The sequence below is a fragment of the Podarcis cretensis genome (genome assembly GCF_951804945.1).
Source record: "Podarcis cretensis genome assembly, chromosome: 6".
Lineage (NCBI taxonomy): Eukaryota > Metazoa > Chordata > Lepidosauria > Squamata > Lacertidae > Podarcis > Podarcis cretensis.
The window spans coordinates 15564345-15583369 of record NC_137175.1 but is presented as its reverse complement, the minus strand read 5'-3'; the positions used below and the strand labels follow the sequence as shown (position 1 = coordinate 15583369).

The window sequence follows — 19025 nt, the reverse complement described above, 5'->3', positions numbered from 1 at the left end:
CATGTAGGCATCACCAAGAGAGAGAGATTTACATAAAATTTGCATGTATTAGTGTATCTGTATAGATGCAAATTTATAAACAATTCCTATCAATATAAAAACAGTACATTGCAGCAGGAGAGACTGCGACTGTTGATGAACAACTTCCAAGGTGTTCTGATACAAATTTCCTTATGGTTTGGTATGTTTAAATCTGGACTTGGACCAGACAGCTCTTCAAATAGATTTGTACGGTAGGACACATGCCCTCCCTATTGGTGGAGGGACCTCTACTCTCTTTGCACCCCACCTTATAAAAAAAAAGTCATGAAGGGGCATCTTCAGCAATCACAACAGGATACATAGGTTAGTTATTTCATTTACAAATGAATTGCTTCTGATGGGGCATCTCAAAGCAGTATGCAACACAATAAAAAAATGTATATAAAACAATTGCATGTGTAAAAGCAAGTTTTTAACAATTACATACAAAGCAATGAAAACTTTATAACCCATTTCAGATCCAACACGGGTACCAACTGGGATAGCAAGCTCTGCTTCAAAGGCTTGGAGAAAGAATAACGCCTCCTAAAAGACCATGGAAATGACAGTTATATTTGTTGCGTAGTTAAATTTGTATGGAACGCTCCTCCTTAACCTCAAGTGTCGTCTTTACAGAACTCGGCTTATTGGGCCTTCTCAAACGTGGAACACTCTCCCATCAGATGTCAAGGAGATAATTAACTCTACAACCTTTAAAAGACATCTGAAGGAGGCCCTGTATAGGGAAGTTTTTAAAGTTTAATGTTTTATTATGTTTTTATATACGCTGGAAGCTGCCTAGATTGGCTGAGGCAGCCCAGTCAGATGGGTGGGGTATAAATAATAAAATCATTATTAATGTTGCTTTGCTTTGCTTTTGTTCTTGTCTTTTGTCTTTTGAGTTTTTAATCTTGCATTTTTCTGCTGCTATGAACTGCCCTGAGATCTACAGATGAAGGGCTGTATGCAATTTTTTAGTTTTATTATTAATAATGATGATAACAATACTGTTGGTATCCATGCTTTCCACCCCGCCAGTCCCAGTGGGGGGAAAATACATTTTTAAGGGAGGATCCCTGTTACTTGTTGGGAACGTGAGCCGTATGAAAACGGTCGTGCCTACTCACCCGTTATTTATACACCATAAATAAGTAAATCTGGAAGGGAAATCTTATCTCTCCACCCTAAAGTATGTCATCTCCCCCATGCCTGCTTTTCCAGGACGAGCAGAGTTAAGGCACTTTCTTACATATCATAGGAGGGTTTTATGCCCACACCAGCTGTTCCTTTCAAAGTTCCCAAAAGGCAGTGGAAGAATAAGCGAAGCCCTCCCTCTCTAGAGCTATTGCATTACTTTCGCCTGGTACCTGGTCCAGGGGGGCAGCTTTCAGAAACATTTCCTTGCATACACAAAAGCCAGGGGCTTGGCTTCACGTGACAAGATCCAGCAGACTCAAAAGACACACACACACACACACACACACAACACATTAGCATCCATGCAGCCCCTGAATAATTAAAGTGTCTCTTCAAGCTGAATGCATTCACCGAGTAATTAATCAGTCAGTAGGAGAAAATGTGCTCCCTTTAGGAAGCCAACAACGCCGGCTGTTGCATCTTTTGTCTGACTTAAACAAATGAGGTTGCAGACATGATGGTGCAGATCAGAAATTTTGGAACATGCACAGGTTTGCGCAGCAGGCTTTTCCAATCTGCATGGAACACGCTTGTCCTTATGACACTGGGTGCACGGAAAAGCCACTTCGCAAATTCCATTTTCTTTCGTCGGGCACCTGAGATCTTTAAAGTGTAGCTGTAAAAAATGGAAAATGGAATGCAAGAGAGATGTGTTTGCCTATACATGTATTGTACAATACGACATCAGGAGCGATTGTTGGTTAGCACTGACTCTTGAGCACACATTTGTTTATTAAATTTATAGAGCACCCTTCAGGGCAGTTCATAAAGTAAAAATGCAATTTAAAAGTACAAAATACATGATAAAGACACTTCACGGGCAAATGTCAGCTGGCCTTTGTGTAATGTACAAAACACCCTATTTATGGGGACTGATACACATGTGCCTCATGCAGAAAACCATAGGTTTGATCCCCAATCCTTGCAATTCCCCCTCTTCCTCCAATGAGCACAGTGTGGCAGGAAAATATAGATCACCCATATGGGGTAATTAATAGAAGTCTTGGCTGTATCCCTAGATCCAAAGCCCTGGATTAAACACACTCCAGTAACGGAGCCCCAGCAGAGTTTAAAAGTCATAAAATGTGCAACAGTGAAGTGTTAGGAATATAGGCTGTTAGACCCTTTTAATACAGTATCCCATCTGGTCCACTTACAGCCACCACCACCCCCTGCCCGCCTCTACCCCTCTCGCAATGAACAGGCCACACCATTAGTAAGTTTAAATGCTTTACTTACAAACTCCAAAGGTCAGATTATTTCTTGGTCAGATTCAGCAAGAGGAACACATGCAGAAACTTCCTGTGTTACCAAATACAGAAAAATACTTAAGAGTACGAGGCCTGGGCTTGTTGCCTGGTCAACTTGACATCATGGGAGAGAATGACGAGGGGACCTGACTTAGGTAAGTCTGAGAAAACAGCTCACTCTATGGTCTTGACCTCTTAAGAGTTGAGCTTACTAGTTCTGACTGCAATTTCCCACACTCAGGGTGACAAACATTATATTTTAACCAACGGGTATCAATCACTGTTCCATAGAATCACAGAATTGTAGAATTGGAAGGGACCCCAAGAACCATCTAATACAACGCCCTGCAGTGCAGGAAATATTTTGCCCAGTGTGGAGCTTGAACCCACAATTCTGCGATGCAGAGTCGGACATTCTATCGTCTGAGCTAGATTGATAGTTTGTTTATATATATATATAATGAGCTGAAAATTGTACAATAGCTGCAGCAAGAATTTTGTTAGTGAAGAATTGGAAAATACAGGAAGTACCAACACTGGAAGATTGGCAGATGAAGATGATGGATTTTTTGGAGCTGGCCGACCTGACTGGAAGAGTCTGCGACCAGAATGAGGAGGAGTACAAGGAAGAATGGATGAAATTTAAAGATTATTTAGCTAAATATGTTAAGATAACTTAATTGGAAAAGCTTGCAAATAATAGATAGGCTTAGGATTCAGATATGTAAGGATAAGATTTATGATGTTTAAAGTCAAATTAAAAAGAATGAAAGATGTTAAGTGATCAAGTTAATTTTTTGAGAAATTTGATTTTGGAAAACTGTTAAAATGATATATAAAGAAATTCAACAAAGGGGATTTGAGGAAGTCACTTAATAATGTTACCAAGATTTAAATAGGATGTATGTATTTTTGTTTGTCTGTTTGTTTTGTTTTGAATTTTTGAAAATCAGTAAAAAAAAATTGAAAAAAGAGAGAAAATTGTACAATATCCACATTGTCAAAATGCATAGACCAGGGCCTGACTGACTGCAGTGACCCTCAAAAGCAACGCTCCTGATTGGTCCATCCAAGACAATCCCTCACCTGACTCACACATTTGAGCAATGCATGACACAGGACTCTTGTCACAAAGGCCTGTGCTGCTAACACACCACCTCTAGCAACCCTCTGAGCACCCTCCACCACCAACCACGGCTGCAGCTGCTGCTTGCTCTGGCTGCGGCAGAGGGAACAGGGCAAGGGGGAGATGAGTGGAACGATGCTGCACTGACTTCCAGCTACCGGTTTCCCGCCGCCTTCCAGCTATGGCTGTGCCAGGGGACAAGGTCTATAGCAGCTGCCTCCCTTTCGGCGAGACGCACCAGAAGCTGCTAGCCACCATCCTGATCGTGCTGGGACTTCTCGCTTTACTGGAATATGCCGTCAGACTGATTTCCTTGGTAAGCTCTGGGCCAAAGATGGAGGGCGTTATGGGTTTCCTTGGGCGTGCTGTTAGAAGCACCAAGGGTTAACTCCAACAAAAGGTTTGCAAAGCGGAACAGCCCCTAAACAGTGGCTGCTGAGCAGTACAATGACACTTGCCTTTTTCTTCTCTCCAGGGCTGGATTAGCATCTCTCCATTAATGAGGAAAATACATGACTCTTGCTTCAAGAAAGGTAAGTTTTAGATGAGAAAGAGGTGAGGATGATATCCTGTTTTCTTTTGTCCCTCAAGTTCTTAGGATTATGCTCCTGTCCTGTTTTCCAGCTCTTCTGTTTCTCCCAGGCCACGGAAATCACGGTGTTGAAACTGGAAAAGTATCTGCTGGTACCCACACAGCTAGAAATATCAAGGGGGGAAACTTAATAGTCAAGGAAGCAGTCAAAAGTGGGGAAAACTTGAGTATTTTTGGCTGCTCAAACCTCCCAACAATACCAAACAACCTGGTGTTTTGGCCAAAGAAGTGTGTGTGTGTGTGTGTGTGTGTGTGTGAAAGAGAGAGAGCGAGAGAGAGAGAGAATGAGAACTGGAAAGAGAAAGGAGATACTTGTAAACATGCAGTTTTATTATTCTGGGATGCTTAGAAAGTTGGAGTCTGTTAGCTAAGACTCAATTGCTAATGATTTGTTAGCTAGCACGACTCAAAGAGGGCAAGAGTAGTGAGGAGAGACTGAATAAAGAAATGTCTCATCACACAGGGATAGCTAAGGTGGTTCTCCCCACCCCCAAAACATTGTGGACTACAACTCCCATCATCCCTATTGGGCATCCTGGCTGATGGGCATTGTAGTCCCTATCATCTGTGTTGATTACCCCTGCGCAGATCTGAACTCAGGCCCTGCATAACCAACACTGGCAAGGCCCACTGGTGCTGAACCCCTAGCAGGGTGGCTGGGTCAACAAGCAGCCATTTGAAATTCCCTACATTTATCCCAATGAAAGCTTTTTGGGAAAGCTCAGATGGCTGCTTACAGCTTACCTTCCAATATCACCAGGTTAGCCCATGGCTTTGGCAGCGGGGTGGAGGCAGTCACCTATATACAAGGGGGGGCCACCAGGGGACATATTGCCAAGGGTGCCCTTCAATCTGCCCTTTCCTCCCCTACAAAGTGCTAGGACTGGTTCAGATGCAGGTCAGCACTCAAGAGACGAGCAGAGAAGTTAACTCTTTATTCAAGGAAACAGTATACAAGGCAGCAATCCCTACAAACAGGGCTGGCCCCTATGAAACAGCTGCCAGGACTGAAGGTCTTCGCCTGCTGTTTTCCTCTGAGTCTCCTGCCCTGCTGGATGTTTTCCAAGCAGCTTCAAATTACGTGGGGAGGGAATCTGTGCCACTTGTTCTGTGACATACATAGCCCTCCCTGTCCTTGGAGACAAAGGGGGAGAGGAGCTTAGTACAGTAGGACCCCCAAGCTCCTGGGATGCTTCTGCAGCCTCCTTTGCCTCCTCCTCTGCTTCATCTTCTGAGTCTGAATTGCTTTCTGCACCTGGCTCCTCTTGCTCACTAAAGCCTGTTGCTTCCTCAGCATCCAACCACTCCTCCCTCCTTCTCCCTCTGACCTGTGTTCAGTGTCCCACCACCACTCCCCGGCTGCTGAGCCTTCCTCCTATGAGGCTTCCTTAGGGGGCTCTCCAAGTGGTGCCACCCACCACTCCTTGTCAGACAGCTAGTCCCAGGCACAAAGTTATCATGGTTGTATACTGTTGGGGTCACATATACTACCATGGCTTCACTCAAAGAGTCCTGGGAACTGGACTCTTAAATTCTCTTCACTTCTGAGGCATCCCCACCCCTCTCCTTGGGACCCTTCCCCCTATTCCATTATTATTTCTTTGCTTGTTCCACCAAACAGCCTGCTCAGGAAAGCGAACCAGGCTTTGCTTGATCTGGGATTCCGTAAATTAACTTACAAAGTTTAAATTGGGGGTGAGGTCCACTTTTACAGCCTGAAGTCCGCTTTCCGTTCTGGTAAACTTTCTGGGGTCTGCATGCCAGTCATGACTGGGTCCAGAAGCCAAAGCAGAAATGTGAATATTACCCTTTATGCAGTAGACTAGTTTTTACACACGAACTCACACACACTCCATCCAGGCAGAAAAAAAGAAGCATCATCAGAGTTCCAAGACACATACTTGCAAAGGAGGCTGGTGCAGGCTGTGACCTAGGGAGGGGAGGCATGGCTGATGAGAGTCCTAAGGGCCAGGCAGAGCGGTTTGGAGGGCCACGTTAGGTCCCTGAGCCAGATGTCCCTCACCCATGCAGTGTTTCTCAACCTTGGGTCCCCAGCTGTTGTTGGACTACAACTCCCATCATCCCAGACCCCAGATCCTGCTAGTTAGGGATGATGGGAGTTGTAGTCCAACAACAGCTGAGGACCCAAATTTGAGAAACACAGGCACTTTAAAGCAATGACCAGGGAAGCAGCTTCCTTTTCCTCCAATTGATGCTCCCAAGTGTTCTAACCACCCTCACACTTCTCCGCCTCCCTTTTCCCCAGGTGGCCAACTTCTGAAGACCATGAAGGTCCTCTCCAGCAGCAAGAGACTGTGGAAGGAGTCGCTGCTGCTCAGAGGCCGCAAGAAGCTCTCCAGCATGCGCTTCCGCTGCATCGTGGACCCCGTCAAAGTCACGGTGAAGATGAGCAGCCTGCAGGAGCCCAAAGCGTGCTGCTCGCAGGGCGGCCGCAAGAGCAAGGCCTACTACTCTGGCGAGTGGTCCAGCCACCACGACACAGACGACAAGAAGGCCAGTTGGTGCAGGAGCCAGCAACGCCGTCGAAGCAGCCAATGCAGCTCCCACCCCTCGGACACCGAAACCCCCCAGCCGGCGTGCCCCGCCGGGTCCGTCGCCTCCTGGGTGCGTTTCAACTTCAGCCCCCCGCAGCGCGCCGCCGAGGCTGCAAGCAGCTCGGCCCGCTGCGGGGCCCACGCCCGGAGCCACCAAAGAGCCACTGGCGACAAGCAGCACAGCTCGGACATCGCCAGGGAGGGTGCCCAGGGGCAGAGGTTCCTGCAGCACTCGGTGGGCATGAACACCGAGGAGCCTGCTCCCCGCTGCCCGGAACCCACTCACGAGCACTTCAACCGCCAGTCCAGCGAGACAAATTTCATCCCCAGCCCCATCTTGCCGGGTCCTAGGCGGGTGGTGTACTCTGCCCTGGCTTCGGATGCGGCGTCCCGGACCCACCTCAACGGCGAGGAGTACCCCTACCCGCATTCCCCAAGAGGGCCACGGCACCGCCTCGGGCCAGAGTGGCAGCAGCGCTTGCCTGCAGCGCAGCAGGCCGAAGTGTATGTTTACCTGGTCAGCCCTCCGCTGCCCAGCCCGGAACACAACCCCGACCAGCCCAACCATCCCTTCTCCGCATCCCAAGGCATCTCCAGAAAGGACGTTCTGGCCAATAGGATGTCTCTCAGCCACAGCAGGGGCAGTTCCAGCCAGGGACCGGCAGGGCAGGGGGGCAGTGACACCCACAAGCAGCGCAAGAGTATCTGGGAGAGGAAGCACCAGCAGAGGTCCCTGCAGCCGAATCCGGACTACGAGAAGCTGGCAGGAGGCAGCGGTGGTGCCAGCCTGGGCCACCACGAACCCTTCTCCCACAATCCCCCTCTCTTGGCGGACAGGGGGAGGGGAGGGCTTGATGCAACACCACCCACCATTGCTGCTTGAAGGTGCCTTTAAGTGGGGATGGGCTCCTGAAAGGAGCAAACGGCAACCTCTCCCGTTTCATTGAATACCCTTTGAGCGTGCTCGGGTCAATAAAAATTGAAGGCAAGGCATGAACATTTCTGTATGGAGATTATTGGAAGTGTCTCAGAGTTTGCGACTGGTTATTAAGTAAAAGAAATTGCTGTCTCCCTAGATCTAAACACATGGCAGAATACTATGGTAGAGAGAGTCCCAGAAGAGGTGTCAAAACACAAAACATGCAGCAAAGTGAAGCACGGGAATATAACAACAACAATAACAACAACAACAACAACAACAACCATTTTTATTTGCACGTTGCCCATCTGTCTAGGTTGCCCCAGGTACTCTGGGTGGCTTCCAACATACAGTGGTACCTTGGTACTTGAACGGCTTGGCTCATGAACAAATTGGCTCCTGAATGCCACAAGCCCGGAAATAAGTGTTCTGGTTCGCAAACATTTTTCGGAAGCCAAACATCTGACCCGGCTTCCGCTTGAGTGCAGGAAACTCCTGCAGCCAACCAGAAGCCGCGCCTTGGTTTTCAAATGGTTTCGGGAGTCGAACGGACTCCCAGAACGGATTAAGTTCGAGAACCAAGATACCACTGTATATAAAAACATAATAAAGCGTTAAACATTAAAAAGCTTCCCTATACAGTAGTACCACAGGTTACAGACGCTTCAGGTTACAGACTCCGCTAACCCAGAAATAGTATCTCAGGTTAAGAACTTTGCTTCAATATGAGAACAGAAATCGTGTGGTGGCGGCGCAGCAGCAGCGGGAGACCCCATTAGCTAAAGTGGTACCTCAGGTTAAGAACAGTTTCAGGTTAAGAACGGATCTCCAGAACGAATTAAGTTCTTAACCCGAGGTACCACTGTACAGGGTTGCCTTCAGATGTCTTCTAAAGGTTACATATAGGCTTAGACCTGTTAAATATTTTGTTCTAAGTCATAGAATCATAGTACGAAAAGGACAGATATAGTATAACACAAAGAGTATAATCAGTTACATTTCCATACATACATATACAGTATATGCCCAGATATTCATAAAATGTTATTCAGAAGAAGCGGGGCTGAGCAAAGGCAAGATTATGAACTTTTTCTGCTCTCATAATTCACTAACCACAATGTGTGTGCGTGTTTCTGTTTCAAAAAGAGGCTCATTATTTATAGCAGCAGCGCTGAGATCTAAAAGGCCACAGTGCGTTCAGGGTAATCGGAAAATGCAGAGACAAAGGAAGAGACCTTTGGATACAGCATGATCACTGCTACAAACGAAAAAGGATTTAGGGCATCTCCTCCCAGGATGCTTCACAGCCCAGAAGGGTGGCAAGCATCCAGCTTTGGCATTAGCAAAGCCAACAAGCCTAACTATTCCCACAGTACTGTACAAGCTTTCGGAGAGCGGATGGAGGCTACAGTCTACAAGCCACAGTCCAAAAGAGATGCTTTTCCTATCCCCAGCCCAGCAACTCGAGAGCTTAATACCTGCTCTGGAATTGGGGTTTTATTCCATGGAATGCAGGCACCCCACTATAGGCTCAGGTAACAAGCAAAAAAAAAAAAAGTTGTTTTGGTCTGGTCCTACCATTAGGCAGATTGTGGCAGCTGCCTCAATTTGGCGGTGGATGCTGAGAGGTGCAGAGCAGTAATGAGGCGTTGCCAAACACAACTCTGTATACCATGTGGTCTTCCCTGCAAGGCTTAAGACAGCCTACTGTGAGGTGGAAGATGTAAAAATCAGTTGCCAACCTGGTTGGGTTTCCATACACAGGCAGTGGAGGTGGGGAAGACCATATTGTCTTTGCCTCAGGCAGCAAAACGTCTGTCCCAGGTTTAACTCATGTCCAAGCAGAGGGGGAGAAGTCTGACTATTCTATTTTTGGCCTGATCTACACTATCAGGGGACGCAGGTGGCGCTGTGGGTTAAACCACAGAGCCTAGGACTTGCTGATCAGAAGGTCGGCGGTTTGAACCCCCATGACGGGGTGAGCTCCCGTTGCTCGGTCCCAGCTCCTGCCAACCTAGCAGTTCGAAAGCATGTCAAAGTGCAAGTATATAAATAGGCACCGCTTCGGCGGGAAGGTAAACGGCGTTTCCGTGCACTGTTTTGGTTCACCAGAAGCGGCTTAGTCATGCTGGCCACATGACCTGGGAGCTGTACGCCGGCTCCCTCGGCCAGTAAAGCGAGATGAGCGCCACAACCCCAGAGTCGGTCACGACTGGACCAAATGGTCAGGGGTTCCTTTACCTTTACACTATCAGTGGATGAGGGAGGGACACTGAGAGTAGGAGGCCCCAATTCCCCTCACAGAGCTACAGCTCGAAGGATAACCTCACAATCAATCCTTTCCAGGCAATTCTTGGAATTGTAGCTCTGTGAAGGGGAAAGAGTTTCCTAATAGCTTTCAGAACCCTTAACAAACTACAGCTCCCAGGACTGCATAAAGTGGTATGATACTGCTGTAAATATATAGTGCAGACAGGTCCTTATTTTGGTCCATCTAGCAGGTTGCCTGTTCTTGATGGGGTTACACTCCCTCTGAAGAAGCAGGTATATAGCTTGTGGGTACTTTTGGATGCTTTGCTTGTCACTTGAGGCTCTGGTGGCCTCAGTAACATGGAGGGCCTTCCACCAGCTTTGGCTGGTGGCCCAGCTGCACCCCTAACTACTGTTGTCTATGCTCTGGTAACCTCTAGGTTAGATTACTGCAATGCATTGTGTGTAGAGTTGCCTCTGAAGACAAGTTGGAAACTTTAGCTGGCACAGAATTTGGTGGCCAGGTTGCTCATCGGGGCAAGACTGATCCTGGCACAACTAATAACTGAGCTCAATTCAAAGTGCTGGTTTTGACTTATAAAGCCTTAAAAAGCTCAGGGCCGCAATACCTCAAGGACCGCCTCTCTCCATATAAGCTGACTCAGACCTTGAGATCATCTAAGACCCTTCTTTGTGTGCTTCCTCCACAGAGGTCCTGAGGGTGGCAACACGTTTGTGGAATGCTCTCCCCAGGGAGGCACCAGGCAAAAACATTCCTCTATAATCAAGCCTTTGGGTGATTATTAAAGGTAAAGGTACCCCTGCCCGTACGGGCCAGTCTTGCCAGACTCTAGGGTTGTGCGCTCATCTCACTCTATAGGCCGGGAGCCAGCGCTGTCCGCAGACACTTCCGGGTCACGTGGCCAGCGTGACAAGCTGCATCTGGCGAGCCAGCGCAGCACACGGAACGCCGTTTACCTTCCCGCTGGTAAGCGGTCCCTATTTATCTACTTGCACCCGAGGGTGCTTTCGAACTGCTAGGTTGGCAGGCGCTGGGACCGAATGACGGGAGTGCACCCCGCCACGGGGATTCGAACCGCCGACCATGCGATCAGCAAGTCCTAGGCGCTGAGGTTTTACCCACAGCGCCACCCGCGTCCCTTTTGGGTGATTATTATTACCTTTTAAATGTGCTTGTGGAAGGGGCTTATTGATTTGTTTTTTGTTTGTTTTGTTACATATTTTCTGTTTTTATTTTGTATTTTTATGTTGTGATCACCATGAACTTCAGATCAAGGGTGATATACAGAAGTAATAAAAAACTATCGCCCACAGAGAGCAACTATTTTTTGTTGGGATAAGCCCCCACAGCTCCTAGGAGCTGGCTCTAATGTGCATGATTTTTTTATTTAAGCGTTCGCTCTTTTCTTCCTCTTCCCAAAGGCGCAGCTTCGTAAACATCTGCGGACACCAAACACATTATAAGCAAGGAGGGACGGAGGCTCCCCGCCCGATGACCTTCTCCAAATGCCAGCGCTCGCCAGCAGTTGCAATTATTTGCAATCGGGATTCCTGCAAAGTTCAACATTTAAAAAACAGGCGCGCGCGCTGTTAGGCGGCTTTCTCTGGCGGGCTTCTCGGCACAAAGATTTGCTTTGCAAACTTGCATTTCTTAGTCAAATCCAGCGCTCCTTTCTGCCGCCTCTCGCCACCCCTATGCAAATCGACCGTCCGTTTGCAACGAGCGGCAATATTCTCCAGGGTGGGGAGGGGAGGAGGAAGAGGCTCCCGCAGTGCCTGCTGGGGGATGTAGTTTCAGTGGGAAGCAGAACCGACAGGCTTGGAGCGGGTAGTGGTCGCTCCTTGCAAAAGCCACTGTTTGGGATGGGTAAATCCACCAGCAAATGCAGGCTGTGTCTCAGAAGCGCACAAATACCCCATGCCCAGTTATCAGGAATGAGGCGCAAAAGCAAGCAAGCATACAAAACAAAAAGCCCTTAGTTTCACATACACGATCAAGGCGTCTGAACTGGAGATGACTGACCAGGAACAAAACCTTGGGATCATTGTGGATAGCTCAATGAAGATAGGGATCCACTGTGTGGAAGCTGTGAAAAGGAGTGAACTCCATGTTACGGATCATTAAGAAAAGGGTATTTTAGTTCTGGAAAAAGTTCAGAAATAGGTAACCAAAATGAACAAGGCGCTGGAAAAGTAACAACATTTAAGTCTTATATTCTGGGGGGGGGGGGGAATAGCTGCAAGGGGGCATCACAGAGGTGTAAAAGATTGTGTATGCAGTTGAGAAAGTGAATAAAGTGTTTTCCTCCCTCTCTCATAATATTTACTGTATTTATATCCCATCTTCCTGCCAAGGCACCCAATACCCAGGACCATCCGATGATGCTGAATGTTGGGAAATTCAAGAAAGACCAAAGAAAAACTTCACACAGCACCTTGTTAAACTATGGAATTTGCTCCCACAAATTCCCAGCGGCTAACCAAATGCTTCTGGGAATCTTAAAAACAGAACATGACGGCAACAACCCTCTTCTGCTGTTGGTTTCCCAGAAAGTGGTGTTGTGTGGGAACACTGCTTCTCAGCATGGAGATATCTTTCAGCTATCGCATAACCTAAGTGTTGAATTTAGTGGTTAACTAACAAGTAGATTAAACTTGTATTCTGCAAATCCAACAGAAGCATGGGAGGGGAGAGGTGCGCTGATGCGCTCGTCATGAGAAACTACACGTTTGGTGCGTTTGGTACACATAGTTGGTTACTTGGCCAGATCAGTTCTCTGTTCTCTGACAGCCAGTGGGCAAGTGGCTACTAAGGAAAACAGCCTTTTCTGTGGTTGCACATCAGCTGGGATGCTCTTCCACAAGTTGACTTGCCTGGCCCCTTCTTTGTTGTATCTTAGACCAGGCTTAGCCAAATACTGATGCTTTTTAGACACTGGACTCCAACTCCCATCAACCCCAGCCAGGGCCTAGGGGACTAAAGGTCAGGGATGGTTGTAGCCTAGCAACAACTGGAGGGCCACAGGTACCCCACACTCACTTTAGCCTCTAGGCAAAACATGTTCAGTTTCAATGGGCTTTGAGAATTTAATTCAGGTGTGTTAATTACATTGGGCTTAATTTTGATAGGCTTATGTTCATTCACCTTCTGGCAGTAGTCGTAGCTGGGATCCTGAACGCCTTGCGAGTCGAACGTTTTGGCTCCCGAACACCGCAAACCCGGAAGCGAGTGTTCTGGTTTGTGAATGTTCTTTGGAACCCGAACATCCGATACCTTGGTTTCTGAATGCTTTGGAAGTTGAACGGACTTCCAGAACGGATTCTGTTCAACTTCTGTATAATATTTGAATTACTGCTTTTTGTTTGCATCTCCTGTATTCTTAGACTGCACTGCAAAGTGTTTTGGAATTCAATCTCTAGGATTCTGCACTTGATTTTCTGGAATGCTTCTAATTGTGGGAGCATAAGCAGCGACTCGAGTGATAGGCAACAGGTTCTGATTTTGCTCTCAGTGCAAGCTAGCCATTTGGAGTGGTGGGATTCTGCCAGCATGCAGAAAGTTAAAGATCACAGACATGAAATGTAGGCAGAGCCAGAATTTTATAGTGGTGAGCCACATTTTGGTTTCCAGCAGCCTTTGTCTAGTTTCCGGACACATGGCTGCATATGGCACACAATTTGGCAGCCACAAGATTTTGCGCAGAAATTTGGATTGGATGCGTTCCAACGATTGGTTAACTGCACCAATCCATAATGGAATGCCATACAGGAGTTTTGGGGCTACTTTGGCGTTGAAGACCTTTAGTACTTTTAAAAGAATGTATGTATTAAAAGACGGCTTAGGAATTTTGTGAGTGTGCGCGCGAATGGGAAGGTGGAATTTAAGTTTTTAAAATCAAAAAGCAATATTCTTCCATAGGACTTCATTCATCTAAGCAGAAATAGGCTCCGGCTCCGGTAGTCCATGGACGCTTCTGCCTTGCTACCACGTGCAATCCCGTCTACTCAGAAGTAAGCCTCGCCAACGAGCTCCGCGCGACTTATTCCCAGACCCCACGGGATTGCATGATCAGGCTTCGAAGCGCCTCGAAAGTCCGCGTCGCCGTCCTCGTTTTTGCGCCGCCCCAACGGACGAGGCGTCGGCCGCGAAGAACTACGAAGCCCAGGGGCCTCTGCGGCCGGCCAGGCTCGACGTTTCCCCCCGACCCGGCGGCGGGGAGGCGTGGCTGGAGCCCGGCCTTGGAAGGGGCGGAGAGGGAAGGATGGGTACAAAGGCGCGCGAGCGCTGGAGAGCACTTTCACGCTCCGCGGCTCCAGGCGAGAGGTCGTGCTGCTGCTGCTGCTGCTGCTCGACGGGGCGGGGGGCTGGCAGCGCTTTGGGAAGGCGGAGCGCTCTCATTGCCCCCTGCCGTCGATGCTGCGGTTGCTTTTGCCGCTGGAGCTGCTGCATGGGGCGCGGAGCTGCTGCTGCTGCTGCTGCTGTGGTCGCTGAGTCGCTGTTGCTCGGGGGAGCGGGCTCCCCCAGTCTTCTCCTCCTCCTGCTCCTCGACCGTGGACCGCTCGCTGGGGCGCACGGTGACCCAGGCAGAGTAGGGCACCTTCTTCCTTCCACCCTGGACGTCTTTCCTAGCGCCTCGTCTCGCCCTTTCCTCCTTTTGGATGCTTATTCCAGCTTCTCCCACTCTCCGCCGCCCTCCTCGTCCTCGTCGCCCTTCTCCTCCTGCTCTCCAAGTAGCAGCTGCGGCCATCGCCGTCGGGGCTGCTCCGGCGCCATGCACACGGTGCAGAAGGACACTACCTTCACGAAGATCTTCGTCGGGGGGCTGCCCTACCACACCACGGACTCCTCGCTGAGGAAGTACTTCGAGGTGTTCGGCGACATCGAGGAAGCCGTCGTCATCACGGACCGGCAGACGGGAAAATCCCGGGGATATGGCTTCGTAAGTGCGGATTTGGGGGCCGGGGGGGGTCGCTTTTCGGGAAGGGCTGGGAGGGGCTGTTCTGATCACCTGGCGTCGGGGCACCTCGCCAAAGGACCTCGCCAGCCCGCCTCTTGCAGGTCTTGCCAATGAATTCGGAGTAGTCGACACGTCGGGGCGCTCACCTGCAATAGGAGTCTTCCGTTTTCTGCCTTAAGCCTGCGTGGAAAGGTTAAAATTTCAATGGCCGAAAAGAGAGACCGGCCGTGGGGAAACCGTACAGTATTTTTTAACTCCCTCCTTCTCGAACTTGGTGATCCCTTTGAGCCATAACCAGCCTGTATTGAATGAGATAGTAATAGAATTGTAGAGGTGAAAGGGACCCTGAGGGTCATCTAGTCCAGCCCCCTGCAATGTCGGGATCTCAACTAAAGCATGACAGATGGCCACCCACCCTCTGCTTAAAATTCTCCAAGGAAGGAGAGTCCACAACCTCCATTCCACTGTCAAACAGCTCTTTCGTCAGAAAGTTCTTCCTGATGTTTAGTTAGAATCTCCTTTCTTGTAACTTGAATCCATCAGTTTGGGTCCTACCCTCCAGAGCAGGAGGAAACAAGCCTGTTCCCTATGTGACAGCCCTTTTGATGTTTGAAGATGGCTATTGCATCTCCTCTTATTCTCAGGCTAAACATATCCAACTCCTTCAACCATTCCTCATCAGGCTTCATTTCCAGACTTTAGAGCATGTTGAGTTATATAAACTTGCAATGAAATACGGGGAGGGGGGATTGAGGAGGTGGGGTGCAATTTGATGGCTTAGGGTGGGACCCCACAGACCTGCAACTGCCTCTTCAGGCTTATGAAACTGGAGGAGCCATATCTAGAAGGACTTGGTTGGTTCCAAAGGTGGTTTGGGAGTCTGGTAGCTTAGAGTTGGGGTGCTGTGTGGGTGGAGGGAAGAGATGGGGAAGCAATTGGCTGTTGCTTCTAGAATGGTCCTTGGAGTTGGGGTGTCCAGTTCAAGAATACTCTGCAGAGCTGAAAACTAGGTTCCAAAGGGCCTGGAGAGCTCTTTGCATTGAAGTGAAGTGTTCTGCTTAATTGGCGTTTGTGTGCTCTTGTGGGGTATGTCGTTGTTAACAGTACTGTAATAGTAAAAACAACGTATTTGGTAAAGGAGAAGAGACTCCTTGCAGACATATAGCTGGGAGGTGGAGACTCTGCTTGGATTATCTGCTCAGTGTGTTTCTGGGGAAATGGGGTTGTGGGTCGCACGAACTCTTTGCTGTAGTATTTACGGCATCTCTTTCGTGTGCGTGTGTCTTGTGTTGTCTCCCTCATCCTTTCATACTGGGTGTGGGGAGTGGGGCAACCTCCAAAATTGTATCCCATCAAGGAATCCGTTCCAGTGGTTCTACGGTGGTCCTGATCCGTAGGGAATTTGCGGCACAGTGGCAGAAGTGCCGTGCGGGTCCGGAAGTGGAGGGTGTCTCTTGGAAAAGGAATCGGGCTTAACAGTTGCAGGGGGTATTGCATGAGCAGAGGTTTTTGCAGGTTGCGTTACTTCCTGCTGCTTTCTGACTTCGTGACCTCTAATCGGTATAGAACTGCAAAGCTTAGCCTGGTACTTTCCCCCTCACCCTGTCAGATGAAGGGTACTTAACTCTGTGCATGGGGGAAATGGTTTTGTATCCCAGTGTACTGCTGCCCCACTGCCTTTGATCCTTGTTGTGTTGTTCCCACTTCACAGAAATCGGGGTGGGAATATTACCCTGTCACGTTCCCCTCCCCCTCTTCCAAATACTCCCACACTGTTCATGCTGTGGTGGATTTGGAGTATCACATGGGCTCCTTTTTGCATTTCCTACGGACGTCTTCCAACAATTTTTCAAAGACAGTTGCTGGGCGAGGAGATGGAGGAAATTGCATCTTCTCTCTGCCTTCCAGACTTGTGAAGGGATTGCATGCTAAGTGCAGGAGCTGGGAGAGGTGAATAGCGAACTCAGTTATCCGAATAGGGATATTCACACAGCCAAAACAGCAACACACACACACACACACACACACACACACGGTGTTGGCAAGTTGCGGAGAATCCAGAGGTTTGCAGAAGAGCAGAAAAGAAAATTAAAATGTGCATTCACACACACAATTTTCAGGGTGGGTGGGGGAGGAGTAGCCTCTCTAGAACAGCTCAGTAAGGACTGAGCATCTATTGGGTGGGTGGGTGTGGAAAAAGGCATGGCTGACCAGAACTGATGAGGAGCACTTTGTGCCGCAACATTTTGTTGCAGGCACCACTTAAGTAGTAGTTCTTTAACTTGCCACAAAATGCAGGGATAGCTTTAAAAGGGGATTGGACAAATTCATAGAGGTATGGAGAAGTACCAGTCATGGTGGCTGTACGCTGTCTCCATAGCACCGCCCACGTCCCTAAACCGTTGAGTCTCTTGGGCTTGCTGATTGGAAGGTTGGTGGTTCGAATCCGCTCAACGGGGTGAGCTCCCGTTGCTCTGTCCCAGCTTCTGCCCACCTAGCAGTTCTGAAGCACGCCAGTGCAAGTAGATAAATAGGTACCACTGTGACGGGAAGGTAAATGACATTTCCATGCGCTCTGGCTTCCGTCACAGTGTCCCATTGTGCCAGAAGCGGTTTCGTCATGCTAGCCACATGACCCGGAAAGCTGTCTGTGGACAAACACCAGCTCCCTCGGCCTGAAAGCAAGATGAGCGCTGCACCCCATAGTCACCTTTGACTGGATTTAACTGTCCATGAGTCCTTTACCTTTTACCTCTGCTATCTCCAGGATCAGAGGTGGGATGGCTCTGAATGCTGGTTGCGGTGGAGAGTACAGTTGCCCTGCAGCCCTGCCTGTGAGCTTCCCAGAGGCATCTGATGGGCTGCTTTGAGAACTCGTCTTGCATTAGGGACATGGGAAGCTGCCTAGCTGATCCCTCTTGCCCATTCTACACATGCTGGCATCTGTTCTCGCAAGTTCTTCAGCAGATGCTTTCGTAGTCTTACCCAGAGAAGCTGAGGATTGCACCTGGGATCTCTACCATTTCCTTTCCCAGGTTCTTAAATTTCTTCTTAAAGAGGATTCTTGTTGGAAGCGACAGGAGGCTTTCTCTAACCAATAACTGACCTTTCACTTCATTGTTGGGCATCTTGAGGATGCATCTCAGCAGGACATTTTCATCACCGCCTCCCAGCTGCTTTGCATTTTTATCATTAGAATAAAAAGTCAATGAACTTGTGCAGCCCAGGAATGATTTTATGCAGTGTATTCTTAGCATTATGTCAAAGCCGAGACAACTGTGGTCAGTCTTAGCTATGGTTTATGGTAACAAGCCAGATTCAGATATGGTTTATGAAGCTGACTTGTTGCAATAAACCACAGTTAAGACTAACCACAGTTTACGGGGTTGTGCCTAATGTTAAATCACAGTTGAAAACGGAAGCAAAAAGATTCTGATCTCAGTACCTGCACTCGAGAGTTTGCTGTGAGGAGCTGACAAACCCAAGGTTCTTTCATGTAACACTAAGCCAGAGTTTAGTGTTGCATCCCAACCATGACAATTATTTCCAGTTATGTAGGAATGTCACATTTAGCTGGAATCTTTAAAATAGAATTTGCATGATCTACATATACGAGGCATGTTCAGTTTCCCCTGGAGACAATTTTGCAGTTTTGTCGTGCATTGAAATAAACCCTACAGACTTGTTAACGGTGTACAGACAGGAGTGTCTCCTGCCTTCTCAAGCTTCAGTAATGCAATTCCACACTTTCAAAAAGGGGAAGCTGTTCATTTCTGTGCTGTTCTTGCTGCTGGTTAGATGGGGCTGTGCTGCTTGGGTTTCTGTTTGCTTTGTGGTGAGAAGAAAAGGAAAAGCTACCACCTGATATTCCCTAACAGTGCCAAAAGGAGAGGGGAGTGCAATGTGTTGTTTTTAAAAAAGAGGAAACAAAAATAGTAGCTACTCTGAACTTCTCTGCCTGCATTTTATAGCATTCTCCCTTGAGTGCTCTCTTGCTTTGGGATGCTTCCATCTACTGCTGGCTTTTCCATTGTAAATCACGTTCTGAAGGGCAAACTTTACAGTGCTTGGAAGGTACTTCAGCCATAAAGCTGCCTCTGTGAGTGTACCGGAGTTCAAGGGATCTTGAATCTTAA

General features: G+C 48.3%; 2 protein-coding genes across 2 annotated transcripts in view; both read left to right on the top strand.

Moving 5' to 3' along the window:
• Positions 1 to 3614: 3614 nt before the first annotated feature.
• On the top strand, positions 3615 to 7738 carry LOC307217767 (uncharacterized protein). Its single transcript, XM_079979621.1, has 3 exons — positions 3615 to 3910; positions 4070 to 4127; positions 6453 to 7738. Exons 1-3 carry the CDS (start codon positions 3776 to 3778, stop codon positions 7622 to 7624), a joined length of 1365 nt encoding a protein of 454 aa, XP_079835747.1. The 5' UTR covers positions 3615 to 3775; the 3' UTR covers positions 7625 to 7738.
• Positions 7739 to 14211: 6473 nt separating this feature from the next.
• RBM38 (RNA binding motif protein 38) overlaps positions 14212 to 19025 on the top strand; it is a 32178-nt gene continuing 27364 nt past the window's right edge. The window contains exon 1 of the mRNA XM_079979750.1: positions 14212 to 14871. Within this exon, the coding sequence (XP_079835876.1) occupies positions 14380 to 14871 (492 nt within the window). The 5' untranslated portion in view covers positions 14212 to 14379. The remainder of the gene's footprint in view (positions 14872 to 19025) is intronic.

What these genes read in the sequence shown, in the direction of transcription:
- LOC307217767 (XM_079979621.1), top strand. Translation starts at nt 3,776, where the DNA reads ATGGCTGTGCCAGGGGACAAGGTCTATAGCAGCTGCCTCCCTTTCGGC. An exon ending in CCGTCAGACTGATTTCCTTG is followed by an intron (nt 3,911 to 4,069) that starts GTAAGCTCTGGG and finishes TCTTCTCTCCAG; the next exon opens with GGCTGGATTAGCATCTCTCC. An exon ending in TGACTCTTGCTTCAAGAAAG is followed by an intron (nt 4,128 to 6,452) that starts GTAAGTTTTAGA and finishes CCTTTTCCCCAG; the next exon opens with GTGGCCAACTTCTGAAGACC.